At 35.5% G+C, this 17,282-nt stretch overlaps 1 protein-coding gene across 1 annotated transcript in view; it reads right to left on the minus strand.

The window, feature by feature from the left end:
* The window catches only part of mertka (c-mer proto-oncogene tyrosine kinase a), a 42,241-nt gene extending 25,284 nt beyond the window's left edge, over positions 1-16,957 (minus strand). Inside the window, exons 1-7 of the mRNA XM_084390535.1 lie at positions 16,627-16,957; positions 14,638-14,995; positions 12,804-12,904; positions 12,548-12,718; positions 1,971-2,057; positions 859-974; positions 429-612 (exon numbers count right to left, since the gene is read on the minus strand). Coding sequence (XP_084246661.1) covers positions 429-612; positions 859-974; positions 1,971-2,057; positions 12,548-12,718; positions 12,804-12,904; positions 14,638-14,995; positions 16,627-16,717 — 1,108 coding nt within the window. The 5' untranslated portion in view covers positions 16,718-16,957. The remainder of the gene's footprint in view (positions 1-428; positions 613-858; positions 975-1,970; positions 2,058-12,547; positions 12,719-12,803; positions 12,905-14,637; positions 14,996-16,626) is intronic.
* Between the last annotated feature and the right edge of the window lie 325 nt (positions 16,958-17,282).

Below are 17,282 nucleotides of genomic sequence, written 5' to 3' on the forward strand. Positions count from 1 at the left end.
ATTGTGATTCTCCACTTACCCAGAATCATGCAGCTCTACATTAAATTGATCAAAAGTGACAGTTCAGACATTTTTTATATAATATAAGATTTTGATTTTAAATAAATGCGGTTTATCTGTCTGTTCATCAAAGAATCCTGAAAACATGCATTAGGGTTTCTGCAAACTGTTTCAACATTGATAATAACCGGAAATGTTTCATGAGCAGCAAATCATCATTTCTGAAGGATCATGTGACACTGAAGACTGGAGCAATGATGGTGAAAATTCAGCGTTTCATATCAGAAACTGTATTTTTGATCAAATAAATGCACATAAGAGACGCCTGTCGAAAAATGTAAATCTTTTGAATGGTAATGAAGCCTGTGACTCAGAATGTTTGTTTATTTACTGAAAATCCAGGAAGTTGCTCCAGGAATCTGACTCACCGCCCTCAGTGGTGTTGCTCTGGACCCAAGCGCTGGGCGGTGACGACCCGATTTCATTGATGCAAGACACACTCATGTTGTACCAGGTCATGGCTTTGAGGTTGCTGATTTCATACTGGAACGGAGGCACTTGTGTGCTTTGTGCGGCAGTAGGACTCCCCGGCTCTCGGCCGAGCTCTCGCACCTATAACAGATGATTTATGACCCGTTACAAAAATGATGATCATCATCTGAATCAAAGCTTTCAGTGGTGTTACTTTACCAAATGACCAGAATTACGATGTCAACTTGGCGCAAGTTCAAATGGATGGACAATAACACAGGAAACAGAAATCACCCTGAACTGAACTGAACATTTTGTTCCCCAGAGGATTTATTTACAATACAATAACCTTGTACAAACAGTGTTCATTCATTTTGTCCCTCTTACCGTGATGTGGCATGTGTTGAGAGGAGAGAAGCCATCGTTTCCCGGAGTCCAGCTCAAGAGGAGTTTGTTGGACTCACGTTTTACTACTGTGACGTTTGACACTTTGTCAGGAAGCTCTGGATAAACATTAATCAAGCATGTGTGTTAGAGCCATAAACGACAATAAGACTTTTCAGATTTCAGATTTTTTTTGATAAATGTATATTTTGTGTTATTTGTATTGTAACACGTGACTTTAGCTAGTTTTATGCACGTTACTTATGCGTTACAATTTGAAGAAGAATAAGAAGGAAGGGTTTTATGCTAGACAGTCTTTTGACTGTGGAAAATGCTAAAATTCATGCCTTTGGAACTTAGTTAGGAAAGTTTTTAGTTAGGAAAAACTAGTTTTTGATTTTGATTTCTCTTATGAAGTAACTTGACAAAGAAAAATTGGATTAATGCATCAAATCCTTTGTGTAACACCCTTGTGGGAAATGGCGAAGAACGGAAAATGACTTGAATCGCCATTACGTTATGAAATTACATGATTGAAAAAAAAATATTCTCAGACAGTTTTGTTTAGCGTTAACTAAAACTAGTAAAATTCACTTTCGTAAATATAAATATAAAATATAAAATATAAATATTAGATAAAGAACTTAAACTTGTGAAATTAAAATATAAAAATATAAATTAAAGCTAAATAGAAACATAAAAAACAGCACATAACAAAACTACTAAAACTTAAAGGGATACTCCACTTTAAAATGAAAATTCTGTCATCATATACTCACCCTCATGTTGTTACAATCCTTTATGAATTTCTTTCTTCTGCTAACCAGACAGTTTCTGGTCCCATTGACTTCCATGGTAGGAAAAAATATATACTATGGAAGTCAATGAGACCAGAAACTGTCTGGTTACTGATATTCTTCTAAATATCTTCCTTTCTGTTCAGCAGAAGAAAGAAATTCATAAAGGATTGAAACAACATGAGGGTGAGTATATGATGACAGAATTTTCATTTTAAAGTGGAGTATCCCTTTAAACTAAAATGAACACTGAAAATATAAAAATAATATATAGTATATAAATAATGCTAAATATAGCACTGTTCTCAGGTTCAGCACCTTTGATATTGACGTGAGCTTCTCTGGACACTGTGAGGCCCTTCTCGTTGTGAGCTTCACAGCTGTACTGGGTGGGAGCATCAACACCTGCAGAGAAGACACAAGAAAACATTTTCTATCTCCCTCGAACATGCAGATATTAAAACTATGGAAGCCTGTTTGGGAACAATCACTGGTGCTTGCTAACTATTATTATTACTCATGGTTTTAGGAATTATACAATATTGTTCAAAAGTTTGAGGTCAGTATGATAAAAAAAATTAAATAATAATTAATACTTTTATTCAGCAAGGATGCATTAAATTGATCATAAAAGACAGTAAAGACATTTATTATGTTACAAAAGATTTCTAATTCAAATAAATGCCGTTCTTTGAACTTTCTATTCATCAAAGAATCCTGAAAATAATGCATCACAGTTTCCACAAAAATGTTTTCAACACTGATGATCATAAGAAATGTTTCTTGAGCATCAAATCAACATATTAGAATGATTTCTGAAGGATCATGTGACACGTGATGATGCTGAAAATTCAGCTTTGCATCACAGGAATAAATGACATTTTACAGTATACTAAAATAGAAAGCAGTTATTTTAAATTGTAATAATATTTCAGAATTTTGTACTGTATTTTTGATCAAATAAATGCAGCCTTGTTGAGCAGAAGTGACATTTTACCACATAACACACATACACACACCTAGCAACACAATTAAAAGCACAAACAAATTTGGAAACGGATCTGCCATCCACAGCAGCCTACAATCTTGGCTGTGAGTTTTGCACAATTATGCATCACTTTTTCAAAAACTGTAAAGAAATATTATTATTTGGTGCCACTAATGGTCCTTAAAATCAAAATAATAGTGATGCGAGTCTCCAGGTGACATGAAATGAAGGTTTGCATCAATCGTGGAGGTCGAGCGCCAGAGCGTCTCACAGCACGAGTCTTTCAGTGCCACTCCACGCCAACACTCCAGTCCCACTCTGACACAAGCACAACCATAATATCCCTTTTGTGCAAGTGCATTTCTGCCCATGCCCAGAGACTCGGTCACAAAGGACACATTGCCTCCCCCATTGGAGCTGACAGGAAGCTGCTTGTTTGGTTGTTGACATGTTTCTGAGTATCAAACGTGTCTATCTCTGACTGTCAGTGGGACAAGATCGTGCCTCCATTTTCCAAGCGCCACAGTGACTGAACTATGCTATTGAAATGCCGTCTGGAAAAAGATGCACATTTAAATAATAGATGGCAGTATTTAATTCACTGTAGGAATGATTATGGGTTCAGTCTGGTCTTGGAAAAGCAAGATTTCTTGAACACAAAAGTTCCAGTATTCCTAAATGACTAATTTACTGAAACCAACTCACAGGGATGTTTTGCACTAATTATTTTTGAGGTAGACCTCCATCAAGAAGACAAATGGCCAGACGTTCTTACCCAGAGAAGAGGCACAATATACAACATTCAAATATATTTTAAATAAACCATCCCTTTGAAACTAATTACTTGCAAAGAGTTCCTATATACAAACGAATATGGTTTTGAAAACCAAATGGACTTTAAAAGAAACACTGTCAGCCACATCAAATGCCAGAAACGAAGAGGAACATTTAGTAAAGTTAAGATCATATTTTTAGCTTCAGTTCAGCAGAAGAATGACGGAACAGAAAGTACACAAATGGAGTCTCTCCAAACACCTTTTCAGAAATCTGACAAAATTTAGGCCATTTGCAAAGAAAAACAAAAAAAAAAGCTATGAAAAGAAACCGACTTTTGGCTACAAAAAAAAGCATGCAAGTAGGCTGGACAGATTGCACGTTGTACGGGTGCCAGGAACTATGCATTTTCTGACGGCCTGTAATTATTGGGTTTGGAGAACAGCCATGCTAGCAGACTCTGCACATGGATCCAGCAGAATCTGGAATCTTTCTGGTACAGGGTCTACTACTACAACACTAACAAAAGAGTACCAGAAAGAAGTTTTTTGAGCATGTACCACGGTAATTCTTACCTGTTCTGTATGTACCTTGAAACAAATAGCATGGTATTATCTATCTAATCTGTCAAACAACATCCAGGCAGCCAGGGCTGCTAAATTAACTGAAATAAAACCGTAATCGGATCATGGCTTATCGGATTATCAAACTGCAGAGGTTGAAGTTTAGTTAAATCAATATATGCGGGGCGTTTCAATGTGTTCCAGCTCATGATCCAGTGTTTTCAGTGTCTCCGAGCGGCTCACAGTAAATGCAGCTCCACATGAACTCATCTCTGCATCTGCTCCGAGTCGCTTATAACATGCATTTGGAAACTCAACATGTCTTCCCGTACTTGGAGCACTAACGAACAGTCAGTTAACAGTAACAGTTAACAAGTTAAAATTGCGAATTTCTCTGGATTTAAAAATTGTTGGAAACATTTGAGATAATGTAAGTACACAAGTGAACTGTGCGAGTAGTTTTGGGATATTTTAATGCAAAAATCTTACATATTGTGCCTTTAAAGCAACAACAAAGCACTTTTCCTCTTCGGTCCCCCTACAGGTTGGAAGCGGAATTGTCCATTACCGCTGTCGTAAATAATTTAGCCCACCGCAGCCTACCATAACACGCACGCTATTTGTTTATCTAACACCGGCTTTAGAATGAAAGATGTCCACAGATAAGTAGAGTATGTTGCATGATTTTATGAAAGTATGAATCAGGGTGTCTACAGATATAAACAAGTTAAATTTAAGACTTTTTAAGACCTTTTTAATGCCACTTTGAATGAAATTTAAGACCAAACCTGTGATGGAAATACACATTATATTACATGCATATATGTAATATTTAACCTAAGTAATTGAAATAATTTAATATTCACTACTTGTTTATTGAACTAAAATCAATGTAACATTTGCAATCGTGAGAATATTCAGCAAAATAGCTCCAGTCACGTTATGCTACTTAACTAGATCACATGTTATAAATAAAAATTATAATTACCTTAGTAAAAATTGCTCCTTCTGGGAGTTTTTTTTTTTGTTTGCCGTATTTGTTTTGATTTCTTTCTATAAAATCTATCACAGAGACAAGCAGCGTTACCAGAAAAGGCCTACATTATCATTATCAATAGCTGTTTATGTAATAAAATCTGAATCATTCTCGCGATTCGATGCTTCACTGGTTATTTGACGGACATTAGGTTTAGCGGTAACGTGACCAGAAATATTTAAGACCTATCGAATCTGAATTTAAGACATTTTAATACTTTTTAAGGCCTTTTATTAGGAAAACTTTATTTAAGACATTTTAAGACTTTTTAAGGACCCGCGGCCACCCTGATGAATTATTGCGACATCAGAAACTAAGAAAAACAAAATAATGACTATTGTAACGCTTGCCGTAAAGCAAGTCAAAATTTGTAGTTTCTTATGTCTCATTCGAACTACAGATCCGCTACCCGGTCTGGCAAACTTGCACAGTGCGGTTATAGCCGATAGAGGGTCGCAAAGCGAATGCAGAAGAGCCGTTCACCGTTACGAGTTGATGAACCACTGAAACCATTACCATTAAGGTAAAAAAAGTTCTTTAGTGTTGCTTTAAATGTGAAATTTTGAGGTACAAAAATGAATGAAACAGTATTTTCTTGTAAAACGTACTCCAATCATCTTCGTTTTATTAACAACTTCTAAAATTCATTCATCCACCAAAAATAAAATAGCAACACCCTTGCAACCATCCAACCATATTTTAGCCTATTTATGTCAGTTTCAGACCAGTTTGGAATATGAAATCTGTTGTCTAGTTGATTTGTTACTGGGAGGAAGTGACGCATCTTTTATATATAAAATTGTACGTTTTGAGTCCGCACTGAGCATATAATTGCATCCAAACACAAGTGTAGCTGTGTATAACAAGTCCTGAAATGACTGAGCACATTCGCAGTGGCTGAAGTTTCCTAATGGTTTACCGAACTCAGCATTTACATGGACATTTTGTAACTTTAGCAGTATTTGACGGCTAGTCTTCACAGGCGAAACTGTCATATCCAGCTCTAACTAGTTCCCTCTTAATGAAAACACACATCACAGCATCCAGAGAGAGAAAGAAAGTGTTTGTGTGAGCATTACGTAATGCATCCATTGTGCGGAGAAGGACAGTGAGCCCGAGTTCAACATGGAAAATCAGAGGCTTTCTGTGTTCACATTGTTTGAATCAATTCCAGTAAGAAAGACACTTTAAAAGGAGAACTGGGTCGCGTTGTGGTTTTACCGCAACTTTTGAGTCTTTTTGTATCATACATGAGAGATGAAACATGCACTTATTAAACAAAGAAATGCGCATATCTGATATTGATCTTCAAACAAGATCTACAAACTGAATTGATGTTTTTAAACAAGCTGTCAGATAAAAAGCCATTTTAAACGTTGATATATGACCAAGATATAGAGCAGTCCTTCTAAAGGTCTAATCTTCCTTCGAGATTTTCCAATGGTGTTTTTTAATTTATGAGTAAGATAAGGTCCGTGGTGGTAAATATAACTTGACAATACTTGAACGTTTTGCTCTCCAACGTAAACTTCACACAATCACACCCCGAACGTCTTGATACTTATTAGAAACACGCGTTTTTAAAATAAAAAACAGCTTTAAAATTTGTGTTTTCGATATGGGTGTTAACGTTTAAGTATCGTAAAGTTATGTTTACCACAGGATTTATTTTACACATAAATCAAAAAACCCCATAGGAAAATCTCGATTAGACTTCCAGGTTCTGACGTCACGCTATTGCACAAATATATAATATATTTATTTAAAATAAATTTACCAACTATAAAACTTTGTTATATTGTTATTTTTTTGTCTCATGACAATCAATTTAACAGATTTCCTTGAATGCGAATAACAAGAAGCACAGCTCATTGTGTCAATCGCAACATAAGTGAAGACACACTGATTTAATTTATCATAATTATGCGTAATATTTCACATGTGCATCGCCACAGAGTTCTTGCTAAAGCCAATTGTGGGCCCTGATTCATTCTAGAAGTGAAAAATGGTCAAGAAAAACACAAAAGTTAACTAAATTTACTAACAAGAAAAGGAAATTACCATAATAATCATCAACACCATGGTACATCTGATATCATCCTTGTACCATGGTATCACCACAGTACTTTTTTTGTATGGGATGTAGAGGTTTCCATTTAAAAGTCTTGAAAACTTTTTTTTTAAATAATTACATTTAAATAGTTAAATATGTATAAATATTTATATCTGTCTATTCTTCTGAGTAATATAAATAAGTTCTGATGCTTTGAAGAATTTAAAAGTGCTTCACTTTTAGTTTCTTTAAAAGATTACAGATAATATAGATCTGATCTGAAGAACCTGTAATGTAACATCAAGAACTTTTTTAATATTCAAAAGACCATAAACGACAGTAGCTGTACATACAACTAAAAACAGTGTGGTTGAACATATAATGTGCAGCAAAGAACGATTAAAGTCTTTATTATAACGAGAGCAAGGGTCGGCTCCAGCCATCTAAAGTTTGATCTGTGTGTTCTTTTCACGGCTCTCTGCAGTGGACCTGAATGAGGCTTTTGTGTGTGTGATATCAGCACTCTCTCCCTATAGCACCGGCTGAATAAACTTTAACCATAAAACTCCTGCTTTCGCAATAACTCAGGTTTACGCTTGTTGCCAAGAAACCGATTACCATACCTAGGAGATTAAGCACAAAAACACATTTAAGCATTTTCTGAAACCGTGAGTGTTTTTCCCTGCAAAACTCACTGCTACCATCCCAAACTTTTGAGGCCAATTCACACCGCACAGACAAACGGCAACAAACAAGTTGGTAACAGTCAATAACAGTCATGTTCACTCTGCTCTAACAGACACTAAAAAACGATGATTGAACATGTTCAGTTGGATGAAAACAAACCCCGACCAACGACGACAGGTGTAACTAGAGGTTGAACTAATATTTGAAGACGACATTTATGTGATGAAAGTCAAGTCAATGTCGACTAGCCGCTGATGACGTAATTAATGAACAAATTAGCCTGAACATCGAGCCGAGACTGAACGCTGGTCGCTTACAATAAGCTGTTTAAAATGTGCATTTTGAGCAACCAGATGGTATAATCAACCATATCTTATAGAACTGAGTTTGCATTTATTTGTCATTTTAACTATCTGGAAAGGGACCGTAAAAGTGGACTTCAAAGATTTCTTATCCTGCTGTGCCCTCTATCGACCTTATGCGCTAGAGAAACGAGGGCGCCGCCATCTTTAGAATATTGTCTTTGAACTTCCGTTTTTGCGTTCGCTCTGTATATTTCTATGGCATTGCTGTCCAGAAGTAATTCGCTTGTGAAGTAGATTTACTTAATGTAAAGTTAACGAAAGTTATCATGAGGATTGTAATGTTTAAAGCAGATGTCTTAACAAATGTCAGTAGACCGGGAAGATTTTAAAACGAGTCGTTCATTGATAAATACGCAAGATCGCTGTGAAAATACAGACCGGAAGTCAAGAGACAACGAGCGCAGCGCTGAAAAGGGGCGGGGCTACATAAGGTCTATAGGCCGTGATCAGCGACTATTCGACGTCAAGGTTAAAGTGTCATGGCAGAGTATTAAAGTCGACTAGTGTGTGCAATCCCTCGGAGTAACACACTGATCTGACAAAAACCAACAAACCAGGGGCGTTTCCTCCGAGGAGGCAAGGGAGGCAGTGCATCCTCAAAAAAATAGGAAAATAATCTATATTACAAAAATAAAACAACGCAAATATGACAAAATGTGACATTAAAAAGTGCATAAATCAATTGTTTTTCTATAGTAACAGTGTCCAACAGTGGCACCAGCAGGTAAAGTTACAGCGGGACGCCTTGTCTCTCTTGCCTCCCCTGAGCCCGTTGACTTTAAACAGACCCCCTAAAGCGTGCGGTGGGTTTAGTGGGGGGTTACTGAGAATGAATGGGGGAAAAGTAACGCGAGAGTCACACTATGACTGGATGTGATTGGTTAGGATTGGTTATGGTTATGATAAATCCCACCTCTTGTTTTCGTGCGCGTTCTCGAATCGGCCTGAATGAAGACAATGATGGCGTTAATGGAAATGCTAATTAAAAAGTAAGTAAACAGTTTGGATTTAAAATACCTAGAACCTCTATGTTTCTACTAATGGGAAATATTAAAGGCACAGTTCCTAAAAGTGATCAATATTTATGTAAGATCCTTCTTGCGGCTTGCAAAAAAACTATAACTAGGAACTGGCTTAAAGATACTATTTTGAAGTGTAAACAATGGTTTGGAATTATTGATGAAATCATGGTTATGGAAGAACTTACATATATTCTAAGGATAAAAAAAGGTGCTTTTAAAAGGGACTGGGAAAAGTGGTTGATATATAAAGAATGTAAAGACATTCTCAACTAAATAAACAGTAATGGTTATTAGAATGATTAACCCCACCAGTTTGGCTTTGTTTTTGTTTTTGTGTTTTAGGGGGGTTAGTGCATACATATAATTTTAGGTATGCAGGTATATGATGATTGATATTTAAGAATATGCATGGGTATGTATAAGTATAAAGCTGTCTATGCTATGTAACATATATCTGAGATGTATTTATACATAATTCCATCTCCTCCCATTTTTGTTAAATATTGTTTTTACTTTAATTGTTCCTTCTGTAAATCAAAAATGAAAAATAAAAGTGTTAAAAAAAAAAGTAAGTAAACAACACTGCTTTATGTCGCATCAAAATAAAAATTGAAATGGCCTGAAAACATGATGACTGTGGGGGGGTTTTAGTGAGCAATCAGCTTGATGACCACTAGTGTTTACTGAGCTTGATGACCAATGATCCCAAAATTCTATTAAAACAGCTGAACATCAGTTCACAAATAAAATATATTGTTTAAATTGTTACTGCCTTTACTTATTATTTTGGAATAAATGTAAAAAATGCTTAAACTAACTTGACGAGATTTAGACTTTAGACTTTTAATAAATAAAACATTAATTACATAGACAATGTAAAAATACAACATAGAATTGTATTTGTATATAGTATATAGAACCTTTTAGGAGTTCCATAAAGGGATCAATTTATGGATTTAGTTTTAATTAATTAACTTTGTTTTAATTCATTTTCATTTATTTATTTTTATGAATTAAACAGCTCATAAATGTACTTTATCACTAAAAAAATTAAGTATTATGCAATCATGTAGGGCATTGGTGTCAAACTCAGATCCTTGAGGGCCACTGTGAACCTTTGTTCATAAGAGTGTAGTGTATTCTGGGATACAGAATAGGCAGACTAGCCAAAGTCAAAAGAGGAAATGGGAATTTCAAAGTGATAATAAATAATTATGAAAATTAACAACAACAAAAAAAAACTTATTTTTAATAAGTTAATAAGTTAAAATCGCAATGAAAATCACGTTAAAAATTATTTAGAGAGACATGCACGGATGAATCATTCACTATAAGCTCAATAGTACACATTTATCAAATAGTTTCCATTTCATCAATCAAGTGACTCAATCAAAGCTGAAACAGATTCAATTGATATGATCAAAAAAGAAAATGAGCCTCAGTTTAAAGTTCTCATTGTAATCAGTGTAATCTGACTGCTCAATTACCAGTGTTAAACTGTGTCATCAGTAGATTTTATCAGTAAAAACACACAGAAGTGATTTAGCATGTTTCTCCCTCTCAAAGTTCACGTCTAAACACGACTGATTAATCAGAGTTGGTTTGCTTTCGCTTAACGTTTCCAAATCGTTTTCCCAAATGTGCCGGATGACCTCAGCCCGGCTGCTTCGAGGGGATACATGACCCTTCTCGGAATCTGAAACTGATTACTTTAGAGGAAAATTGGAAATTACAATCACCATAGAAGGCTAGGCAATAAAAATGGATTTGAGAGGTTTTATGACATCAACTGTTTGAAAAGTAAATGGAAAAGAAAGCTGTAGAGTTCTGGTTCTCTGTGCTGTGCATTTCTACTGAAATAAGTGCAGTGATGTTATTGTTAACTAAAACTAAATCTATTAAAAGGTGTTTTCATTCATTGAAATAAAACTGAAAATATAAAATATACATATTAGATGAAAAACTTAAGATGAAAAATTTTGCTTTAGCAACTAACTGAAATAAGTTCATGTACCAAGTGTAAGTTTCATTTAATATTCAACAATATTATTGATCTGATTGACACCATTATATGAGAACTGAACTGGACGATGACATCATGCTTTTCTCCAGAGCGGCTATATATATATATAAATGAACTAAATTAATAACTTTTTTATAAAACTAAAAACTAATAAAAATGACAAATTTACATAAAAATGATTAAACCAACTAAAATTAAAACTGAAAAAATACAAAAAAATACTATAATAGTAAATAAAAATGAATGTTTTTTTGTGTGTGCACAAAGCAATTTATTAACACTTAAAAATGCTTAAAATCTTACAGATTTTTTTTTAACAGGCCTCGATGACACGCTTTAACAAGCACTGGAAATCTAAGTTTGCTTTCTATTGTTTCCTGTTGTTCAAGGTTTGGGCCACTACTGTTTTCCTGTAATATAAGGATGTCCTGATTGACCAAAGGGAACAGTTTGTCATGTTTTTTGTCAGCGTACTGAAGACTCATTCAATGTCAACAGGCGCTTAGGAATGTACAACCTTGTGGTAGACCTTATACCACAAATGTAAAAACGTGCAAATCTGTTACCGTAACCCAAACAAAATCTTCCATTCTTTCTGAATTCAGAGATTTTTTGTCTGCTAGGTTTCACTTCTGCTAGGCCTTTAGATTCTCTGCTACTGTATACTGACAACACGTTAAATTCTGCTAAATGTGACCCTGGATCACAAAACCAGTCACGAGTCGCACGGGTATATCTGTGGCAATAGCCAACAATACACTGTATGGGTCAAATTATTGATTTTTCTTTTATGCCAAAAATCATTAGGATATTAAGTAAAGGTCATGTTCCATGAAGATATTTTATACATTTCCTACCGTAAATATATAAAACATTTATTTTTGTGAGTGAATGCAGCACAATCGTGAACATAAATGAACAACTTTAAAGGAGATTTTCTCAATGTTTCGATTTTTTTGCACCTTCAGATTCCAGATTTTCAATAGTTGTATCTTGAACAAATATTGTCCTAACAAACCATACATCAATGGAAAGCTTATTTATTCCGTTTTCGCATGATGTATAAATCTCAATTTAAAAAAATTGACCCATGTGACTGGTTTTGTGGTCCAGGGTCACATATGGAGAATTCAGAAACCTTTGTTATTAGCGACACCGGTGGCCGTTAAGTGAACTGAAGCCAGCAACTTATTGCTTGTGAACAGTAACGTACAAGAGACTGAACATGATGATTCTAGTCCCCACTGTTCACACATTGGCAATAAAAAACCTATTAATACATTCAATTCTTATAGCTAAAGCATTTTAAATCTACAGCTAAATTAAAGAAACAGGGCAGATTAAAAACAGCGCTGAGGACCATACAAGAAGCCAACGTTCTCACCTTTAACAGTGATGGTGCTGGACGACTCGTTGCGTTCGACAAATCTCGTGCCATTTTGAAGCCACTTGATGATTACAGGGTTCGGGGGACCGACCGCCTCACAGGTCAACCTGAAGGAAGTGTTTCTCGTGATGTTCACGTCACTCGGCTGTATGGTGAAGGTCGGCAGGCCTGGATATGAGTTAAAATGTGGAAAACATCAAATGTCTAAAATGCATAAGCAAATGTTTGTGTGCTGGGTTGAAGGTTTACTTACCTTCCACTTCTAAAATGATGGGATTTGACTCAATGATCTTGTTACTGACACTAAGCCTGCAGTGATATTCTCCGGCATCTGCTCTCTGGACACTTTTAATGCTGAAAGATGACATACACAAATACATTTTAATTTTTTTTTGATTTTACAGCTTTGGAGGCACAAAAAAACGTGTGTTGCATGAAATTTTACTCTTAATAGTTGACTGTTTTTCAAAGAGAAAGGTGGCTGATGAAAGATACAGAGCAGATATTTTATGCATAGGCTAATGCAATAGCAATTGCGACATGCATAATATTGCTGAAATTAAACAAACAATTAGACTTACATTCATTAATTTAGCAGACGAGTATAACCAATGCAACTTTCAAATTCTTAAAAACATATTAAATAATGTATAATAGGAGCTGGTAATATTACAGTAGAAGAGTAGAAAAAGATGAAACTGAGATTTATTTAATTTTGATTTATTAGTTTTATTTGCATTCGATTTTAATTAAAATATTTTTGATTAAAAAACATTAACAAAATTAATAAAGTTTTCATGGAAAAGGTGTCTTGAACGGATTTCCTTAACATTCACAAACCTCCACTTACAAAAAATACAAAATTATCCATTTACAAGGACATTCGTAGACTCTGAGACTAACTCATCTGTTAATCTGGATGGGCAAACTTGTCATCTACCAATATAAAAATATTTAAACAAGATGCAAGTTTTGTGCAGTTGTGTTCAATATAAAGCCCCTGCCGCAGTTTTTCAATCACTAAAAACAGAGAGGAAATGTGAAAAACACTTAAGGATGTGTTGCACCAATCAGGATTAAATTAAGCAAAGTTTAACGCTAATCAAGGAGTTGTTGATCTGGGTTTTATTTTAAATCGAGTTGTGTTGCACCACTTAAACACAGAAAGAAAGACCGTTAGAATTAAAGGGACGAACCGAGGCCAGGCTAAAGAATCCTTATTTGTGACCCTGGATCCTGGTCATAAGTCACACAGGTTTATCTGTGGCAATAGCCAACAATACATTGTATGGGTCAAAATTATCGATTTTTCTTTTATGCCAAAAATCATTACGGTATTAAGTAAAGATCATGTTCCATGAAGATATTTTGTAAATTTCCTACCGTAAATATATAAACATTTATTTCTGTAAGTGAATGCAGCACAATCGCCAACATAAATGAACAACTTTAAAGGAGATTTTCTCAATGTTTAGATTTTTTGAACTCTCAGATTCCAGATTTTCAAATAGTTGTATCTCTGCCAAATATTGTCATATCCTACCAAACAATACATCACTGGAAAGCTTGTTTATTCAGCTGATGATGATGTATAAATCTCAATTTCAGAAAAATTTACTCATGTGACTGGTTTTGTGGTCCAGGGTCACATTTGTGCAACCCACCCTTAAAGTGCCTTAATGTACTAAAACAGTGATATTAAAAGATCAAATTCAGTTGACACATTTTTTTGATAATGCATACTATATAGAGGCGAGCAAATGAGCCGAGAATATAAATGCAACGTGTTTTCTTTATAATGCTTTTCGATGGAAAAAACACTTAACAAGAAATCTGGTGTTGCATTAATATTCTGTGTTCATTTGCCTGCTTTTACAAAGTATGCATAATCAATAAAGTGTATAATGAATTTTTTTTTATATTACTGTCTTACTACAAACCTGGTCAAAAAGAAAAGACAATGCAATGGAGGAAAGGCTCGTTTTGCTCTCCAGATGGGCGTTCCTATAATGGTGTGACGCCACGTGAAAACTATGAATTGGTCACAATTGAATGCTTGTTTTTGAGCTGTAAGTACGTCATCTCACCTTATAGTGGACTGCAAGATGTATGTCCGTTGTATGTAGATCTGCGTCTGCATGCCATCAGGGATTTCCTTCCCATTCCTAAACCACAGAATATTCAGGTCCTGGGCCTGGCTCACGTCGTTGATGTCTATGGAGCAGTTGAACGTGACCTCTGTCCCCTCCGAGCGCTGGATTTTGCCCACGGTGGGTTTGAAGCGCAGCTTCTGGATCTCCTCCTGCGAGAGATGTACACTGGAGGCTCGTCCCGGGACGATCAGCGGCTCCGTCGCCTGCGTTGGACGGAAAGAACGGCCCTGTCTCACCCAGTGCGGCGAACCTCCATGATGGACGACAGTAAGGGGATGTTTCCAACCGACAGCTGTTTGAGGACATCAGAGTTTTCGTCAATATAAGCATATCATGCTTATTACATTTACATGTCAAACTCCAAATAAGGGCCTGGTGTGCTGCGTCTGCAATTAATCCTAGTATCTAAAATAATCTAGTCTCTAAAAGTGGCCACTATTGGATGGCATCAAAACTTGAACTGAAGTGAGCTGAATGATGACACCACAGATTTCTGTATTCTGATTCGACTTTGTTTCATAATTGACGAATTCTGCAACATCGACACTGTTATTTGTACTGACTCTTTCACAGAAAATTCCACCTCTTGATCCCAGAAAATTGCCATAGAATTGCTAGAGTACGTTCTGTGTGAACGCAAACACTTCCCAGGAACGATCCCGGGATGGGGACCTGGTAACATTGCTGGGATTAGTCCCGGAACGCACCCTGTGTGAACAAAATGTATCATTCCATGCTATATGGTGTACATGGTTCAGCTGCACTGCTGTTCAGTAAGGGAAACCCTTGTTATTTAGGTATGTGACTCAGCTCTGGCATTGCTTCAGAAACGCAGTGGAAAACCAGTATCCTGTTCTCTAGGAACAAAGGGAAATTCTTTCTCTAAAGGAATCTGTTATTAAAGGAAGCATACGCAGCTCTTATTGAGAGAGCCCTTTATATATATACTACAAAAGGATTCATTAAACTAGATAAAAAAAGATCTCGTACAACACATTCAACTCGTATTGCACAATTCATATGCACAATTAAATGATCAGTTGTTGTTGTGTAGATCAATGATTTAGTGATAGAAATCTATTGCTTGTCAATAAACTCTAGAGTGGAATGAACACGTTTTACTGCAGTGGTATTTCAATTTTAACACTATAAGCACTTCCACTTGTTTATTAAAAGATATTATAAACAGGTCCAGGTTTTATAGAAAATTCCAAGTCTTATAAACTGGTTTTCACAATCCCAGTGAGCACTGATACATAATCTCATTTTTAGTGAATATAGATTTTCCACATATCAAACATTTTGCTTCAGTGCATCAATGTTAGCCTGGGATATAATTTTGTATATGAATCATAATATTTTTGTCAGTTTATCAAACCTATTCATATAATACACTTTTGATTTTGTCTTTTAGATGTTATTCTTGACATTTAACGTGGTATAAACATCAACAACTGTACTGTATAATAAATAATTCCAGTGCTTCAGTAAAATCTTATCTTTTTGATCACATGAACAGACCAGAATATTAAACTAGAGCAGATTATTTTAGCAGTGTAATCCTCTAAACGTTACCCTGAACTGTGGGCTGAAATAACCCAGCATTTTGCAAAAGCACACAATTAACAACTAAAACAAACAACTAAAGTTATTTTTTATTTTATTTTATTTTTTTATGTAGAAAAGCAGTTTTTAGTGTTAACAACATGATTCCACTTAAAGCTCCTGCGCATACATCGATTCCATATGACACAAACAAAGCAAAATGCCATTTTAAACGGAACAAATCAGACACATCTCAACACATGCACAAGTTTTATTAAAACTTTCGGAACAATAAACTTTTTTAAGGTTGTTGATTCAGTTGCTTTTAAAGCATGCACAACGAGAAAACAGTAACTTAAGGGAAAACACACATCTTACCAGTTGTCACTGACTGTGAAAACAACCCGACGAGCAGTGGAGTTAAAAAGCGCAACATCGCTGAGAAACTCTTGCCTGAAATAAACACCATAACGGTTCCTTTTCTCGTTCCTCTCGTATAAATGTGTCAGACGAATATCCACTCGAAGCAGAGTATGTGCAGATCAAACAACATCTTCTTTTCTGTTTGCTCGGGGTCATTAAACTCACGAAGGAATGTGTGTGTGTTTCGCCGTGACGAATGTATTGTAGCAGACTCCACGCGCGCTCCCGCTGGAGGAGCGCGGTCCCTCGCGTGACGTCACGCCAGCAGGTTGGGATGCGCGCTCCTGACAAATTCACTACTCGTGTGTGTTTTGTTTTATGACATAATGATGACCTGCATATTTTTTGTGTCCAAGTGCGTTATTTCCTTATAATAATATTTCCTTATATTTCCTAATTATTTGATACATTCTTGACATATCACTTTATTCTATAAAAACGTATTTAGTTCGAATTCATTTTTAGCATTAAACATATTATTTTATGTTTTGTTATCTGTTTTTTTATTTTTTATGTTTTGTTATCTTAACTCCCCTAAATGTGAGGTGACGCAACTGTCCGAACAAACTAATTAAACTATTTAAAATGGTGTCTTAAAGGATTAGTTCACC

Source organism: Rutilus rutilus (assembly GCF_951802725.1).
Source record: "Rutilus rutilus genome assembly, chromosome: 20".
NCBI classification, from domain to species: domain Eukaryota; kingdom Metazoa; phylum Chordata; class Actinopteri; order Cypriniformes; family Leuciscidae; genus Rutilus; species Rutilus rutilus.